Genomic DNA, 18,426 nt, shown 5'->3' on the forward strand with positions numbered 1-18,426 from the left:
ATACTAGCAAAGTGAAAGAAAATAATAAAAAATTACATGTATTTCATTAAAATGTTGCTTTAGCTCCAAATTTTTCATTTTCACAAGGATAACAGGAGAAAAAGGACCACCCGATTTGTTGTGAAATTTCTCCTGAGTCCACGGATACCCCATATGTAGGGGAAAACTACTGTTTGGGCACATGGTAGGGCTCGGAATAGAAGGAATGCTGTTTGACTTTTTAAGTGCAGATTAAGCTGGAATAAACTGTGGACATCATGTCACACTTGAAAAGCAGCTGTAGTGCCAAAATAGCAGAAAATCCCCAAAAGTGAACCATTTTGGAAACTACACCGGTGTGGTGAGTGTCTTGAATCCACAAATGCTTCACAAAATTTTAAAATAATTGAACTGCAAAAAATAAAAAAATATGTTTTTCCTACAAAAATATTACTTTAGCCCCAAATTTTTAATTTTCAAAAGGGCAACAGTAGAAAATGGACCACCCAGTTTGTTGTGCAATTTGTGCATATGTGGTCGGAATTTAAAGTTTGGGCACGCGGCAAGGCTCAGAAGGAAAGGAGTGCTATTTGAGTTTTCAAGAGCAGATTTGCCTGAATCGACTTCAGATGCCATATTGTATTGCCAAAGCAGCTGAAACCCCTCACAAGTGACCCCATTTTGGTAACAACACCCCTTAAGGAATTTACCTAGGAATGTGGTGAACATTTTGACCCCACAGGTGCTTCAAGGAATTTGAAAACATTGGAACATAAAAATGAAAAATTACATTTTTGCCACAAAAATATTTCTTTAGCATCACATTTTTCATTTTCACAAGTGTAATAGGAATAAATGGATGACCCAATTTTATGTGAAATTTCTCCTGAGTAAGCCGATGCACTATATGTGGGGGAAAACTACTGTTTAGACACATGGCAGGGCTTGAAAGGAAAGAATTGCTATTTTACTTTTCGAGTGCAGATTGGGCAGGAATAGACTGCAGGTGCCATGTTGCATTGGAAGAGCTGCTGAGGTGACAAAACAGAAGAAACCCTTCATAAGTTAGTGCTGTGTCAGGGATGCCAGCGACGACACCGGGGAGATCACACAATATCCCACCGCTGTCGTCACTCTGTCAGGATTGAGCAGTGATTCGCGCACCCACGATCCCGATTGCTAACTGTGGAGCTATCGGAAAGCGGGCAGAAAGCATATGGCTTATACACCTCTGGATTCCAACTCATGGAATATGTGTATACGCGCCTGTACAGTTACTGCCAGCTTCATGATAGCCCAATTATTATTATTCGCTGCCATCACAGATTGAGTTTGAAAGATAATACAGGCCTGGTCGGACGCCTGTGTTCTGGTAGCCTATGGCTTTGGGGGAGGGAACAATTGCAGAACAAAAGAAACAGAACCATTGCATTTTATATTTAATCCAAAAGGGAGGCAGTGTTTAGGAAAAATATACAAAGATTTTACAAAAGGGGACAATACAATACATATGCGGTTACACAAAGTAATAAGGATTAAAGAAGACTTACTATAAGATAGCAGAGATGATTCAGTATAGTTGGAGGGGGGCGCCCCACTTGTTGATTTGACCATTACCGAATGGGATCTGTTGCTTATAGTCTCTATACCTCCTGGCAATGAATACGGACCCCCCCTTCCTCTGTGTCTTTTATGCTGAAGGGAGAGACCTGCCCACACACCCCCTGGGATGACATCACGTGGGCTGGACTCTAGCCTTCATAATTTTATTAGAATCTCTGCTTCTGGGATAATTTCTTGCTGGTTGATCGCAGAGGCTTGCAAGCAACGCCATATTTTCCATTATGAATTTACCTTTCTTTAGAGACCACACATGGCATAGCTGCCATCTGTTATTCTGGTACTGTTGCGCCACAGTCCCGGAGAGGCTTACTGCTACAGGAAAATAAGCAAATTGTTCCTTAGCTGACCCTGCCTCTAAAAATATGGGCCTCATTATTATCGGAATTATGGAACTTCCAATATTCAATATTTTGTGTCGGTGCCTAAACATCTGTAGTGTGACAATTTCCTTGAAGCCTAAACGAGCCATTTCCTCTTTCATTCAACCTCTGCCCATTTGCTGGAAGGTGTCAATCTATCCCAGGTCTGTGCTAAGAGGAGCTGCATTCTTATGCTAATTAGAATGGGCTATTGAGCTTCTTGTACTGTTCTTTGCATACTAGCCTCTTCTCAGAGTGTGAGCTCTTGATCCCTTGAGAAATACTATAGGGGAGGAGGGAAGAGTGATTTGGAGAGAGCAACATTTTTTAATACACTGCTCAAAAAAATAAAGGGAACACTCAAATAACACACCCTAGATCTGAATGAATGAAATATTCTCATTGAATACTTTGTTCTGTACAAAGTTGAATGTGCTGACAACAAAATCACACAAAAAAACAATAATGGAAATCAAATTTATTAACCAATGGAGGCCTGGATTTGGAGTCACCCCCAAAATTAAGCGGAAAACACACTACAGGCTGATCCAACTTTGATGTAATGCCCTTAAAACAAGTCAAAATGAGGCTCAGCATTGTGTGTGGCCTCCATGTGCCTGTATTACCTCCCTACAATGCTGACACACTCCAGCCACATGAGGTCTGGCATTTTCCTACATTAGGAGGAACCCAGGCCCAACTGCACCAGCATATGGTCTCACAAGGGGTCTGAGGATCTCATCTCGGTACCTAATGGCGGTCAGGCTACCTCTGGCGAGCACATGGAGGGCTGTGTGGCCCTCCAAAGAAATGCCACCCCACACCATTACTGACCCACTGCCAAACCGGTCATGCTGAAGGATGCTGAAGGCAGCAGATCGCTCTCCACGGCTCCTCCAGACTCTGTTACGTCTGTCACATGTGCTCAGTGTGAACCTGCTTTCATCTGTGAAGAGCACAGGGCACCAGTGGTGACTTTGCCACTCCTGGTGTTCTGTGGCAAATGCCAAGCATCCTGCACGTTGTTGGGCTGTGAGCACAAACCCTATCTGTGGACGTCGGGCCCTCATACCACCCTCATGGAGTCGGTTTCTAACAGTTTGTGCAGACACATGCACATTTGTGGCCTGCTGGAGGTCATTTTGCAGGGCTCTGGCAGTGCTCCTCCTGTTCCTCCTTGCACAAATGCAGAGGTAGAGGTCCTGCTGCTGGGTTGTTGCCCTCCTACGTCCCCCTCCACGTCTCCTGGTGTACTGGCCTGTCTCCTGGTAGCACCTCCAGCCTCTGGACACTACACTGACAGACACAGCAAACCTTCTTGCCACAGCTTGCATTGATATGCCATACTAGATGAGCTGCACTACCTGAGCAACTTCTGTGGGTTGTAGAGTCCATCTCATGCTACCACGAGTGTGAAAGCACAACCAACATTCAAAAATGACCAAAACATCAGCCAGAAAGCATTGGTACTGAGATGTGGTCTGTGGTCCCCACCTGCAGAACCACTCCTTTATTGAGTGTGTCTTGACAATTGCCAATAATTTCTATATATTGTCTATTCAATTTGCACAACAGCATATGAAATTGATTGTCAATCAGTGTTGCTTCCTAAGTGGACAGTTTGATTTCACAGAAGTTTGATTTACTTGGAGTTATATTCTGGTGTTTAAGTGTTCCCTTTATTTTTTTAAGCAGTGTATTTTCTATGACATGCTGCCTTCAATTGGTTCTGTGGATTTTACATAGAGTGGATCCCTAGGGTATATTTTGACTATGGCACTCTCTTATGCCTAACATGTGCTGCAGACATGCTTAGTTGTAGTTTTATAGAGCAGGTCATTTCAAATGCGGCAATACCATATATGTGTACGTTTTCCATTTAATTTTGTTTTTACATCAATATGCCTATTTATTGGTGTAATTATTTTTGAATGATTTTTTTTTGTTTATTGTGTTTTTTTATATTTTTATTAAAAAATGTTTTTTTTACTTAGACCCTCTTTGAGAGTTTAATTTTTATTAGTCTGATCACTGGAATAATGCTTTGCAATACACATGTACTGCAATGCATCAGACTTGTTAATGTGACACTGACAGAACACCTTTTAGACCATGCTCCTGGCATGGTCTAACAGGCCACTGTAGCTGGCAGACCCAATTACGACAACAATTTTTAGCCTGCAATCATGTCGCATGGGTGACAGTCGGGTGGGAGAGGGAACCCCTCCCTCTCCTAGGCTTCTAAATGTCTAAAATTCTTTTGATTGCAGCATTTAGCAGATTAAACAGCCAGAAGATGTGAGGGCACTGGCTCTGGCTGTAACACCCGAAGCTCGACTATCACTTAAGCCTAGTTCCTTGTGGCAATTGTGCAGGCACAGATTATGTGCCCCATGATTGCTAAGATGTAACTGTCAGTTTGTGGGAAACCATTACCGATCATGACTTACAGTTACGTCATATGTCGGGAAGGAGATCAAGCATACATATAATTTTAGGTAACTATTCAGAATATTCTGTCATATGTGTATATATTAGTAATAACACTATTTTGAGCCATAATATTATTTGTAAACTTTTTACCAGTTTTCCCTTTTGCAGGTTCTATTTCTAACTTTCAGTTCTCCGTGAACCAGTGGGTAGAGTCTAGCTGCTATGATGTTTTGCATACACAGCATACAGAGATGGTTCCCTGCATTTTTTACCCTCCACAGTGCACAAACAAAAGCAGCAGCAGCATGCATGACATTTTACAGCTGTACTGAGCAGTGTAGCTGTGAATCCAGCATTGGCATGAGATAAAACACTTGAAAGAAGCTGCCTATGTTAGTGTCTCTCCTCCCTCCTCCTCTAGCCATAGGTTGTAATAGAGGCTATAACCTCATACTTCATTGAGGTGACAGTCTACAATGTTTTGACTAAGATGGTTTTGAGCTGTTTTTAAGAGTGGATAATAAGTTTAGGAGGAGGGGGGAACAAGAAATGGGTCATAAGTGAGGAAATAAGCATATTTCTCTAATATACCAATATTCACTTGTATTATTGATTTATGTAAAGTTTGTTGAAATGACAGTGACTAAGCATTGTTCAGATAAAGATTTAAAAAAATCCAAAATATTGCATTATATTCTTGTCAGATATGTGAAGCTTCTTGATAATCCCATTGAAGGAAATGAAATCTTGAATACTGAGAATGAAGAGGAAAATAATCAAGACCGTGAACAATTTGAAAAAGAATTTATGAAATCCTACATTAAAGATCTTGTTGAAAGAGGTAAAGTACACATTACGAGTATGGTTCTAGCAGTTATTTTTTATTTAGTTATATTCAAATCACAGGGCTGCTAAGAAATTACAATGACATTCCTTACAACAAGCTTATCCCAAAAATGTAAAAGATGCAGTAGTGGTTTTTTAACACTTTTTAACATATTAGCGATATTTCCTGTTTATACATATATACACAGTAGATATCGCTAATATGTTAAAGTTTTAAACAGGCATTATTTTATCTTTTACATTTTTTGGATAAGGTTGTTCTAAGGAATGCCATTACCATTTTTTAGCACTGCTAAGTAGTTAACGGCAATTACTTTATAAATATTTGGTGCAAGCTTATCAGCAGAGCTCCACACTATTTAAAGCGCACCTGTCAGCAGGATTGTGCTCAGTAAACTACATACACTATCAGGTGGGCGACATTACACTGAATAAAATGATACCTTGGTTGATGAAATCCATCCAGTGGTTCTTGTGTAATCTTTACATTCAGTTTGGAGATAATGATATGCTCGTGCTTAGGAGCAGGACTGTGGGGTGGGCTCTATCTGGTGCTCTCTTTGCATATTCACCTATATGCTCTTATGACAGCTCACTAATAGTTCACTAACCTGCCTCCTATTTTACCTAGCCCCGCACTACTAGATGCATTATGTAAAATAGGAGGCAGGTCAGTGAAGGCACAGTGAGCTGTCATAAGAGCATACAGATGAATATGTAAGCAGAGCACCAGATAGAGCGCCCCCCACAGGCCATTCCAGAGCACGAGCATATGATTATCTCCAAACTGAAAGTAAAGATTACACAAGAACTACAGGACGGATTTCATCAACCAAGGTGTCATATTAATCAGTGTAATGTCACCCACCTGACAGTGTATGTAGTTTACTGAGCACAATACAGCTGACAAGCCCGCTTTAAAACAAGTGTTAGCTGTACCCTGTGCTCTTACAGTAGATGCCATGGTTAGCAGATTGGCCAGGAAAAGAGTATATTGTAGGATGCTGGGGGCCTAGGTAAAGTCACTCTTTGTAACTATTCTCCACACAGTAAATTGAGAGAATGCTGGTATAGGTTTTCAGAAAATGGGTATTTTAATTTTTTCTAAATCATAAGTCACTTCATCATTATCAATCAATAATAATTCATTGTTTAAGCATCTTTGCTGTATATCAAGTATATGGTAGTTTTACAATAAGTGCTAACCAGACGAAAACTCTCCTCCTTTGGTAATGCTTTTAATCTACTTTAAATAAGACACATCTAATACTTACAATTGACAATGACAAAATCTGAGATTTTAAAGCAAAGAAACAGTTAATGCCTCCATTGCATCATCTATTATAAAAGGAGAACACATGGCACCATTATTTTGCTCCAGAACATCAAGCTAGATAAGAGTATCTTCAGTAGCACACTCTCCTCCATGAAGATCTATAGCTTAGATCAGGGAGAATTGTTTACCCTGATACATAGTAGAAAACACGCAATAGAGAAAAATTAATGTTTACACTGTCAAATACTTTGTTATAGGTTTTTACTGCACAATCAGTTTGGACAATTATATAAATGGAAGCAATTTCAATGCTCCAAAATTCAGCACACTAAAGCTCAGCTAACAAATAAAGACAAATTGTAGATTTAAGTTCAAGCAGATTTAAGACAAATTGCAGATTTAATATTTAAAAAAAGATATAAATTATAAAGAGTACCAGTTAAAAGATTGGACGCACCTGTTCATGCAATGGTTTCCTGTTTTTGGAAAGTTCACATCGTAAATTCAGACTGAAGTCAGAAAAAAAACAAAGAGTAACACATATGGAAACATGAAGAAACGTGTAAAACGAGAATGTGTTAAGCTTTCAATTCTTTAAAGTACTCTTTTACTCTGATGACAGCTTTACACCAAGTTGGGATTCTTTCAAGCTGTTTCATTAGGTAGGCACATGGAATGGTTTCCAGTGAAAAAGTATGAAGCATCAAGAGTTCATTTATGGAATCATCAACCTTAATCAAGTGTGTTTTAGCAGAAGTACTGTTGGTACACAGTCCAATATAGTGGTGATCCCTAATCTGCAATGGTTCTAAGCCAAAATATGGCAAGTACCACTCATCTAAGTAAACAGAAAAGACAAGAAGAATTTCTAGAACCTTGAAGGTATCCTCAAGCGTAGTTATAATAACCATCTATAGCTATGAAGGATATTGGATCCCATGAGTAGAGATGAGCGGTGTCCGACTCGAACTGTTTGCCAATCTCAAATTCGAGCTGTTTTGAGCGGTGTTCGAGCAGTTCGGCGAACACGAACGATTTGAAAAAAATCCGTCTGTTCAAGGTTATGTTCGATAACTGTTCGTACACCAAAATCATAACTGGATTTTTTCACAGTAAAGCTGATAATCAATGTTAATAAGCAGTTTGAGTGTACAGCGGGGCGGAGGGAGGGGCAGGGGATGGATCTCTGCATAAATAATGAAGATTTCCATTTTTTTTTCTCTTTCCCGCATTTACAGTGGGGAGGTGCAATCTGTCAGCCTATCAGCAGCGCACACACGGAGCGAAGTGCTTTTTTTCACACAAGCAAGGGCATGTGTCATTAGCTGTGTGTGTCACATGTCCTTGCCCTATAAGACCCAGCCATTTTCCCCGTCACCACCATTTTCTCACTGCTGCAGCTGCGTGTTAGACGGCACCGCTGTTGCTGTGTGCGCTATACTTTCAGTGTTAATTTCAAGCCAATTTTCTCTGAAATATACAGATAGCTTGGGAGTAGGGAATAGTTGTGATTGCAGTCCTTTTGAGGACTAGGTTCCAGCAATTCCTATGACTTTTAGCAGGCAGGTCTGTGCTCTTAAATAGATAGGTTGGGAGTAGGGTCTACTTGTAATTGCAGTCCTTTTGAGGACTAGGTTACAGCATTTCCTAGGACTTTTTGCCAGGCAGGTCTGTGCCAGTGCTGTGCAAGTGTTTTTCACAGCATTTGGCTAAATCTAGCTAAGCAAATCCTTTTTGGCCTCTTGCAGTGTGTGTTAGTCAGTGAAGTAGCATATCTGTGTTGCAAGCTATACCACGGAGGTCGCACGGGCAGGAACAGACTGGCCGTGTCAGCTTCGCACTTTTTTGGTTTTAGAAGGGCATGACATGCCTATATCTGTGTCTCCCCCTCCTTTTACTCCTCCACCTCTTTTCTTTTCGCATGACTATATGTACTTGTCACTTTTCCATGTGTTAGTTGTGTCTTCTGAGCAGTTTGTCAGGTTTTGGACACCTTTGAAGGTGTTTTCTATGTGTTTTTGTTTGCCTGCCATTGGTTTTAACGGTGTTCGACGGTGTTCGACGAACAGTTCGACGAACAGTTCGGCGAACATACGGGTGTTCGATGAACCGAACCGAACTCGAACACTACGGGGGTGGCTCAACACTACCCATGAGCACTGATGCAGGAAAGGAACACTAATGATGTCCTCTGCTGAGGGGGAAAAGTTCATTAGAATTATGTGCCACAAATTGATACTCGTAGCACTTCAGATCACAGACCTCCTAAATGATGCACAGACATCAAGTAGCAGACACATCTGAACATTAACTGCAAAGAGGATACTACAAGAGGGAGAAATTTATGGTCAAATAACTACCAAGAAGCCAAAGAACGCAAAGAAGAGAACTGACCAAACAACAAAAGGATAGGACATTGTATCAGTTGAAATCTGTAATGTGGTCTAATGAGTCAAGATTTAAATTTTTGGTACCAACACAATGTCTTTGTAAGATGTAGAAAAGATAAGTGCATGGTTTCTACATGTGTGTGAAGCATGGAGGGGGAGGTGTGATGGTGTGGGCTTTGCTGGTGACATTGTCGGTGATTTAATCCAAATTCAAGGTACATTTACCAAGAATGACCACCACTGCAAAAACATGTTATTCCATCTGCTTTGCATTTCATAGCACCATCATTTTTGTTTTTGTAGCATCCAGACAAACACTCTTCCAGGCTACGTAAGGGCTAAGTGACAAAGATGGAAAGGATCGAGTGCTGCTTCAGATGACATGGCCTCCACAATCATATGACCTCATTTCAATTGATATGTTTTATGGTTGAGACAGACTTTAGAGTGACGGTGAAGCAGCCAACAAGTGCTCACCACTAGTGATAAGCGAGTATGTTTTGTTAACCCTTTCGCCGAGTATACTCGGGCGAGCACCGAGTATTTATAGCGTGCTCGGTGATATGTTTGAATCACTCCCGTGTGCATGATTTGCGACTTTTTGACAGCTTTGATATATGTGAGGAATGTCTGCTTCTTACACATTTCTAACATGTACTAAAGCTGTCAAACCGTCGCAAATCATACATGTTTGAAACCTTGATATACTATAAAATTCCTTTATTGTTTTGATGACAATGTAGTCAATATTGTTATTTCAATTTTTCTTTCAGATTCTGCACCCAGTTATACCACAAAAGTGTCACTTAATTTACAGATTTAAGAGACAAACGGTCAAAGTCCAATGAAAAAGTATATGTTGGTTTCTTTAAGACTGTCTTTAAGGGTTATTTTGTGTTGTAATTATAATGTTGTTACTATTAATAAATTACTTCTGTAGATTTGTATTAAAGAACATCAGATGTGTCCATTTAATTTTCTAAGAATAGGTACAGATGGCGGCTTTAAAAACTTGTTCAGTCATGCTCATAAATAGTCGAAGTGACTGCGCACCGTGTGCTTGTTTGCATTGTGGACAGATGAAGGAGCTGCTATTTCATGCACTTTTCTGGTCTGTAAAACTGACCAGAATAGAGCATTAGTCTGTGTGAAAAATTGCATGTATGCTCTTGCACATAGGTTAATATTGGTCAGTGTGATGTCCATGTGCTGTCTGCCTAACTAAGAAAAATCTGCACATTTAATATGGAAATAGAGAAAAAAATGTCATATTTTCATTAAAGGTTGCAAATTGTGTGTCTGGAGATACCTGTGAGTTTTTAAGCATCAAAATAAGAATTAAAAAATGTAAATTAAATTAAAGTAATATTAAAAATGTAAAACGAGTTCTTGCCATGGTTTCAATACTTTTAAATGTTATTAAAGGGGAGTTTAGGGAGTTTTCCTCTCCAGAAGCTTAAGTGTAATCCTGGCTATACGTGCATTCCGCAAAAAAGTAAAGTATCTCTCCCTAAATCCCTATACACCTGTTTGCTCAGCAGTGTTTTTTGATCTCCATGGAAGAGGTAAGTAAGCAGACATCAAACACCTCTAGCAATGACATGTCTCCCCCAAGAACAAAATCAAACTCCCGGTCCCTATCTCCCACCATATCTGCCATTGGAGGTGAGCAAGGGGGATTATCCTGCATGCTTGTTCCTGTAACATTAGAGAGATGAGTGCTGTGTTGAAGTTAAAATAAGTAAAAATGTAATGCTATAATTTTGCCTCAGTTGTTTTATGTAGTTTTACAAGACTGAGGAACAATAAGATCTGTGATCAGTGTCAACATAATCAATGTTAGCACAATCCACACACCAATGACCTAACTGCTTACTTACAGTATAAAGAATAGTAAATTGTGGACAGTATGAAGTCTATTTTGGGATGTCATTACTAGAAATGATCAAATCATTTGAAATTTGAATTTGACATCATTAACAAATCAATTTTTTTCCAAAAATTCAAATCTGCTAAGCCTATGCGTAACTCACTGAGGTCTTCTAGGACTGTACTAATCCCCTTTCTAGCTTTTAAATGGAAAAGCAGTCTTAGAAAAGTCAAAGTGACCTCAACATACATGGCTTTCAGTAAACACAATGCACAATCTGCATGCATTTTTTCTGCCAGGGAGATTCAGAAATGCTGCAGAAATTTTCTGCTTCATTTCTGCATCGTGGGCACATAGCCTGAGAAGGTTTAGTGAATCCTGCATTGAGCAGGAGTTTGGACACGATGACCCCAGAGGTTCTTTTCAACTCTAATATTCTATGATTCTATAATTCTATGTATTTTATAAAAGGTGCATGCAGGGTTCTGGACTTGATGATGGCCATCCATTGTTGTTGCAATATTCTGTGTCTTTGTGTCCTATCAGCTTTGGATAGTACTTTCTGTGTGTAACATGGTATCCAAACCATGGGAAACAAGGATTCAGGGTTCTATTCCTTGAGTAATCACTCTCTCCTTCCATGTGACTTAGTGACACAGCTGAATAAAGAAACTGTATTGAAGAATAATGATGCAGCCAAAGAACTGGCACAATAGATACTTCCTCACCAGAAGTATTAACAATTACAATTGTACATAACATTTTTCAGTCAATAGTTAAATGTCAATTTGCCAAATCTTGAAAATGTATTCAACAGAATTGAGCAGGATCCACTTGTCTCCTAAGCTAGCTTATATTTGCTTTATAGTGAATACCGGAAGTATAAGTAAAAAATAAACACTTCAGAGCCTGTTATATTTCCAGTCCTCTGCAGTGGAAAATCCTGTGCAGGGTTCTACCAAAGAACTTAACCCAGTAAAAAATGATTGAATAATACTTATACTACAGTCATGGCCAAAAGTATTGAGAATGAGACAAATAGTAATTTTTCCAAAGTTTACTGCTTCATTTTTTGTAATGGCAATTTGCATATACTCCTGAATGTCAAAGAGTGATCAGCTTAATAGCAATTACTGTACTTGCAAAGTCAATATTTGCCCAGAAAATGAACTTTAACCCCCAAAACACATTTCAACATCATTGCAGTCCTGCCTTAAAAGGAGCAGCTAACATCGTTTTAGTGATTGATCCATTAACACAGGTGTGGGTGTTGATGAGGACAGGGCTGGCGATCAATCAGTCATGATTGTAATGCACACGCCCGGGCTGAGCGGCGTGTGCGTGTGATTCCACTGGACCATGCCGGAGAGTGAATGCCTGGAGGGATATAACTAGGTATTCACCCGATCCGACAAGGGTCGCACGACGGCATACGACACCAGTGCACCAAGGAGGAACCGAGCAGAGGGACCAGGTGCTACTCCAGGACAGACCCCGGACACGGCTGTTGACCCACACAGGGGATTACAGGAACAGACTGGTTAGGCTGGCACAACTGGTATGCAGGCAGGCGGGTATGCAGGCAGGGGGGTACAGGCAAGCACGACTAGAGTGCAGACAGGAAGGCACTAGCAGGTAGGAACACAGGCGGGATAGGACCCAGTACACACTGGGACTCTGGAACAGAACCACAGATGTGGCGGACAAACACAGCAGAGTGAGGCCGCCCAGAGAGGTGAGCAAGAGCAGGGCAGGACGAGACCGCCCGGAGCGGTGAGCAAGAGCAGGGCAGGACGAGACCGCCCGGAGCGGTGAGCAAGAGCAGAGCAGGACGAGACCGCTCGGAGCGGTGAGCAAGAGCAGAGCAGGACGAGACCGCCTGGAGCGGTGAGCAAGAGCAGAGCAGGACGAGACCGCCTGGAGCGGTGAGCAAGAGCAGAGCAGGACGAGACCGCCTGGAGCGGTGAGCAAGAGCAGAGCAGGACGAGACTGCCTGGAGCGGTGAGCAAGAGCAGAGCAGGACGAGACCGCCTGGAGCGGTGAGCAAGAGCAGAGCAGGACGAGACCGCCTGGAGCGGTGAGCAAGAGCAGAGCAGGACGAGATCGCCTGGAGCGGTGAGCAAGAGCAGAGCAGGACGAGACCGCCTGGAGCGGTGAGCAAGAGCAGAGCAGGACGAGACCGCCTGGAGCGGTGAGCAAGAGCAGAGCAGGACGAGGCCGCCTGGAGCGGTGAGCAAGAGTAGAGCAGGACGAGGCCGCCTGGAGCGGTGAGCAAGAGTAGAGCAGGACGAGGCCGCCTGGAGCGGTGAGCAAGAGTAGAGCAAGACTGCTGGAGCAGTGAGCAAAAGGATAAGAGTGGAGCGAGACTGCCGGAGCAGTGAGCAAAAGGGTCAGAGCGGAGCGAGACTGCCGGAGCAGTGAGCAAAAGGGTCAGAGCGGAGCAAGGCTGCCGGAGCAGTGAGCAAAAGGGTCAGAGCGGAGCAAGGCTGCCGGAGCAGCGAGCAAAAGGGTCAGAGCGGAGCAAGGCTGCCGGAGCAGCGAGCAAAAGGGTCAGAGCGGAGCAAGGCTGCCGGAGCAGTGAGCAAGGCAGAGCAGGCTAGAACCGCCGGAGCGGTGAGCAAGGCAGAGCAGGGGGGACAGGGCTCTGTTCACACGGAACAGACAGGAAGGGAAAGGCAGAGCCAGATACCCACAGGGTACTTGCAGAGAAGTAGCGAGTGGACCACAAACTCACAAACGGGAGTACAGAGACAACAAGCAGGAGTTAGGTACGAGTTCAGACTCTGCAGAAAAAGGAAAGGAACGAACATAGAGAAAAAACAGGTAAAAGATAGGAGAGAGTTCAGACTGGAACTGAGTGTACGGAGGAGACCGACACTGCAGCGGAATACAGGAGCGGGTCTGGGAATACGGCCCCCAGAGAGGCAGGACGAACAGGCAAGGAGCGTGTTCAGACAGGACAGACAAGATACAGGAGCGGGTCTAGGTAATCGGCCCCTAGAAGGCAGGAGGAACAGGCTAGGAGCGTGTTCAGACAGGCCTGGAAATACAGCCTCCAGGATAGGCAGACAAGAGAACACAGAACGGGACCTGGCACCTTCAGAGTGAAAGCACACACTGAAAGAAACACAATGCTCAGGCAGGGATTGATTGGGGCAGCTGGGTTAAATACCAGGTGACAGACAGCAATAGGCTGAGGACGCACAAGGGGTGTGACCCACAGCAGGTACAAAAAGCAGGAAGTGATCGGGCGCCGCCCTTAAGCAGCAGAAACATACACAAACAGACAGCATGGAGGGAAGCCAGAGAGACATTCTGGACTGGAGATCAAGTGCGCGCTCTTGCACAGTGGTAGATGGACCACTATGCAAGGACGCCGCCAGGTATGTTACAGTACCCCCCCCCCCTTACGCCCCCTCTTCTTCAGGCCTGCCAGAATCTTCCGCAGGGAATTCGAGGGCCAATCCTTCACTTCAAGGAGATCACTTCCACTGTCCACAGGAAAAACTGGTCTCATCTGGTTAGCTAGGATGCTACCTCCTATCCAGCCATCCTCAGCAGCAGACGAAACGGGTGGAGTACCAGGAACAGCACACAAGGAAGTCTCCACATATTTCAGGTGGCACCCCAGAGGGTACAGGAGACAACTGGAAGTCCTCCACCGGGTTGGAGGGGAGCAGAGACTTGGGGGTAATCTCTGCTTCGAGGTACATCTTGTCAAACTCACAGGAAGAAATAGACGGGTTATCAGGTACAGGGTGAGAAAAAGTCACTGTCTCTTTGTTATCTGGTGGCACCCCGGAGTAGTCAGGAAACAACTGGAGGCCCTCTGCCGGGTCAGAAGAGTGCAGAGGCTCGGGGAAAACATCTGCTTCAGAGTACACTAGGTCGGACTCACTGGACGAAGCAGGCGAGGTATCGGGTGCCGAGTATAGGAAAGTCTCTGTCCATACACCACCAGGTGGCACCCCGAAGGGTTCTGGAGACAACTGGAGGTCCTCCACCTGGTCGGAGGGGTGTAGAGACTCATGAATAACCTGTGCTTCGGAGTACACTAGGTTAGACTCACTAGGCGAAGCGAGCAAGGTATGAGCTCCAGGATATAGGAAAGTCTCTGTCCATTCACCACCAGGTGGCACCCCGAAGGGTTCTGGAGACAACTGGAGGTCCTCCGCCTGGTCGGAGGGGTGTAGAGACTCGGGAGTAACCTCTGCTTCGGAGTACACTAGGTGGGACTCACTGGACGAAGCGAGCAAGGTATCAGGTACAGAGTATAGGAGAGTCTCTGTCCTTTCGCTACCAGGTAGCACCCCGAAGGGCTCAGGAGACAACTGGAGGTCCTCCGCCAGGTCGGAGGGGTGAAGAGACTCATGGGTAACCTCTGCTTCAGAGTACACTAGGTCGGACTCACTGGATGAAGCAGCCGAGGTATCAGGTACCGAGTATAGGAAAGTCTCTGTCCATTCGCTACCAGGTAGCACCCCGAAGGGTTCAGGAGACAACTGGAGATCCTCCGCCTGATCGGAGGGGTGTAGAGACTCAGGGGTAACCTCTGCTTCGGAGAACACTAGGTCGGACTCACTGGACGAAGCGGGCGAGGTATCAAGTGCAGGGTATAGGGAAGTCTCTTTCCAATTGTCCTCAAGTGGTATCCCGGGGGATTCAGGAGGCAACAGGGGGTCCTCCGGTGTGAATTCTGGGTGGGCAGCAGTCTCTTCGGGCAGGAGAACTGGTGCACTACCCACGCACATTACCCGTTGGGGCTTCTCCGGGATACAGGGAGATGAAGCTTCAGTAGGGACTTCAAGGTTGGGGCCAGGAGGTCTCAGGGAGGAAAGACCCTGGCGTGACGGCTTGCCTCTACGTCTAGCACGTCTGGACTGCCTCTTGAGGTTGGGAGAAGTATTCCGGAGAGTGTAGTCACCCTGTGAGGATTCTGGGTGGGCAGTAGTCTCATTGGGCTGGAGGATTATTGCGCTACCCACACACATTACCCATCGGGGCTGCTCCGGGATACTGGGAAGTGAAGCTTCAGCAGGAGCATCCGGGTTAGGATCATCGAAGACCATTAGAAAGGCCACCAGGAAGGCCATTATGTCCAGAACGATAGGATTCTTTGCGTCCCATAGGGGGATGATCCAATTCAAGGCATCACCCGCTAGGTAAGACATCATGAATCCCACCTTAACCCGATCTGTGGGAAAACATAGAGGGTAGAACTTGAAGTGTAGCATGCATTGCTCCACAAATGCACGACTCTGTCTTGGATCCCCATAGTAACGTGGCGGATCCGCAGGAACGAGACCTGATAGATCCATCTGGACGGGTGCGTAATTCGCCTGGAACTCAGCTAAGGAAAAAAAAAATTATTTATTTATTTTTAATGCACGTATTTGCTGGAAAAAGTCCCAGAGAGCAAAGGCCGTGGGGCTCAACGGGAACCATGGCCTGAGCATGCTGTAATGCACACGCCCGGGCTGAGCGGCGTGTGCGTGTGATTCCACTGGACCGTGCCGGAGAGTGAATGCCTGGAGGGGCGTAACTAGGTATTCACCCGATCCGACCAGGGTCGCACGACGGCATACGACGCCAGTGCACCAAGGAGGAACCGAGCAGAGGGACCAGGTGCTACTCCAGGACAGACCCCGGACAAGGCTGTTGACCCACACAGGGGATTACAGGAACAGACTGGTTAGGCTGGCACAACTGGTATGCAGGCAGGCGGGTATGCAGGCAGGGGGGTACAGGCAAGCACGACTAGAGTGCAGACAGGAAGGCACTAGCAGGTAGGAACACAGGCGGGATAGGACACAGTACACACTGGGACTCTGGAACAGAACCACAGATGTGGCGGACATACACAGCAGAGTGAGGCCGCCCAAAGAGGTGAGCAAGAGCAGGGCAGGACGAGACCGCCCGGAGCGGTGAGCAAGAGCAGGGCAGGACGAGACCGCCCGGAGCGGTGAGCAAGAGCAGAGCAGGACGAGACCGCCCGGAGCGGTGAGCAAGAGCAGAGCAGGACGAGACCGCCTGGAGCGGTGAGCAAGAGCAGAGCAGGACGAGACCGCCTGGAGCGGTGAGCAAGAGCAGAACAGGACGAGACCACCTGGAGCGGTGAGCAAGAGCAGAGCAGGACGAGACCGCCTGGAGCGGTGAGCAAGAGCAGAGCAGGACGAGACAGCCTGGAGTGGTGAGCAAGAGCAGAGCAGGACGAGACCGCCTGGAGCGGTGAGCAAGAGCAGAGCAGGACGAGACCGCCTGGAGCGGTGAGCAAGAGCAGAGCAGGACGAGACCGCCGGGAGCGGTGAGCAAGAGCAGAGCAGGACGAGGCCGCCTGGAGCGGTGAGCAAGAGCAGACCAGGACGAGGCCGCCTGGAGCGGTGAGCAAGAGCAGAGCAGGACGAGGCCGCCTGGAGCGGTGAGTAGTGTTGAGCCACCCCCGTTGTGTTCGAGTTCGGTTCGGTTCGTCGAACACCCGTGTGTTCGCCGAACTGTTCGTCGAACTGTTCGTCGAACACCTTCGAACACCGTTAAAACCAATGGCAGGCAAACAAAAACACATAGAAACACATAGAAAACACCTTCAAAGGTGTCCAAAAGCTGACAAACTGTTCTGAAGACACAACTAACACATGGAAAAGTGACAAGTACATATAGTCATGCGAAAAGAAAAGAGGTGGAGGAGTAAAAGGAGGGGGAGACACAGATATAGGCATGTCATGCCCTTCTAAAATCCAAAAAGTGAGAAGCCGACACGCTCAGTCCGCTCCTGCCCGTGCCACCTCCGTGTCGCCGGGTTTGTGCCAGAGCCGCGGTCAACCCTGACGGCCAGCCCCCCTCTCCCAATACTGGTGCCTGTCCGCTGGTGGGTCGAGCGAGCCCCCTGTGGTGGAGGCAGCTCTAAGCTTTTTAAATTAAATTGTCTCTCTAATTTGAATGAATACACTTTAAATCCATTTACAAGGATCTATTGGAGGGCAAGTCTCATGCCAGCAGCCGCGTAATTCCAGCTCCAGTAGCGTCCACTAAAGCTGCTGCAGTTAAAAAGCTTTTATAAGGATCGAGCTCGGCTGTCCACCGCAAGGCATCCTACTGCCAGTCCCAGCCCCTATGCCTTGGGGTGCCTCCTGATGCTCTTCACTGAGTATCCCGTGGTCCCGAAGCATTTCCTTTGAAAAAATTAAGTGTCAAAACTACAGGTGGTGTAGCTTGCTTAACAGCCGGGATAATCCGCTGACTAGCAGACACTGCTACTAGGCACAAAGTATTTACTGGGCTAGATGCAGTTAAAAATTTGTAATTAGATACTCTCGTTGGATGCTGAGAAAGCATTCCATAGAGTCTCCTGGCACGCCATATATAATTCTCTTAAAAAGCTTGGGGTAGGGGTCTAGAAGACCCTTTTATAGCCAAAATCACGGCCCTGTATCGCAATACGTCACCTAGGCTGAAGATAAATGGAACTGTATTACCCTGAGGGCTCGGTTGCTACAAAGGTATTGCACCTCACCCAGAGGTGTGATATCTCACTCTCAGGTAAGGATGGAGTGTGGATCAGGACCCGACACCTGCATGCATTACACCACATTGCCGTGGGGCAGGGCGACCAATATGCCCCTGAGATGGGCACGACAGTCCCTGTCCCTGGCT

General features: G+C 45.3%; 1 protein-coding gene across 2 annotated transcripts in view; it reads left to right on the plus strand.

Annotated features, from left to right (window-relative positions):
* LRRC2 (leucine rich repeat containing 2) overlaps window positions 1–10,138 on the plus strand; it is a 637,261-nt gene extending 627,123 nt beyond the window's left edge. For both annotated transcript variants that reach the window (XM_073653022.1, XM_073653032.1), the window contains 2 exons: window positions 5,099–5,235; window positions 9,680–10,138. In XM_073653022.1, coding sequence (XP_073509123.1) covers window positions 5,099–5,235; window positions 9,680–9,729 — 187 coding nt within the window. In that variant the 3' untranslated portion in view covers window positions 9,730–10,138. The remainder of the gene's footprint in view (window positions 1–5,098; window positions 5,236–9,679) is intronic.
* The last annotated feature ends 8,288 nt before the right edge of the window (window positions 10,139–18,426 follow it).

The sequence above is a fragment of the Phyllobates terribilis genome, unplaced genomic scaffold, assembly GCF_046119375.1.
Source record: "Phyllobates terribilis strain yellow unplaced genomic scaffold, ASM4611937v1 Scaffold_1__5_contigs__length_1240528914, whole genome shotgun sequence".
Classification (NCBI taxonomy): domain Eukaryota; kingdom Metazoa; phylum Chordata; class Amphibia; order Anura; family Dendrobatidae; genus Phyllobates; species Phyllobates terribilis.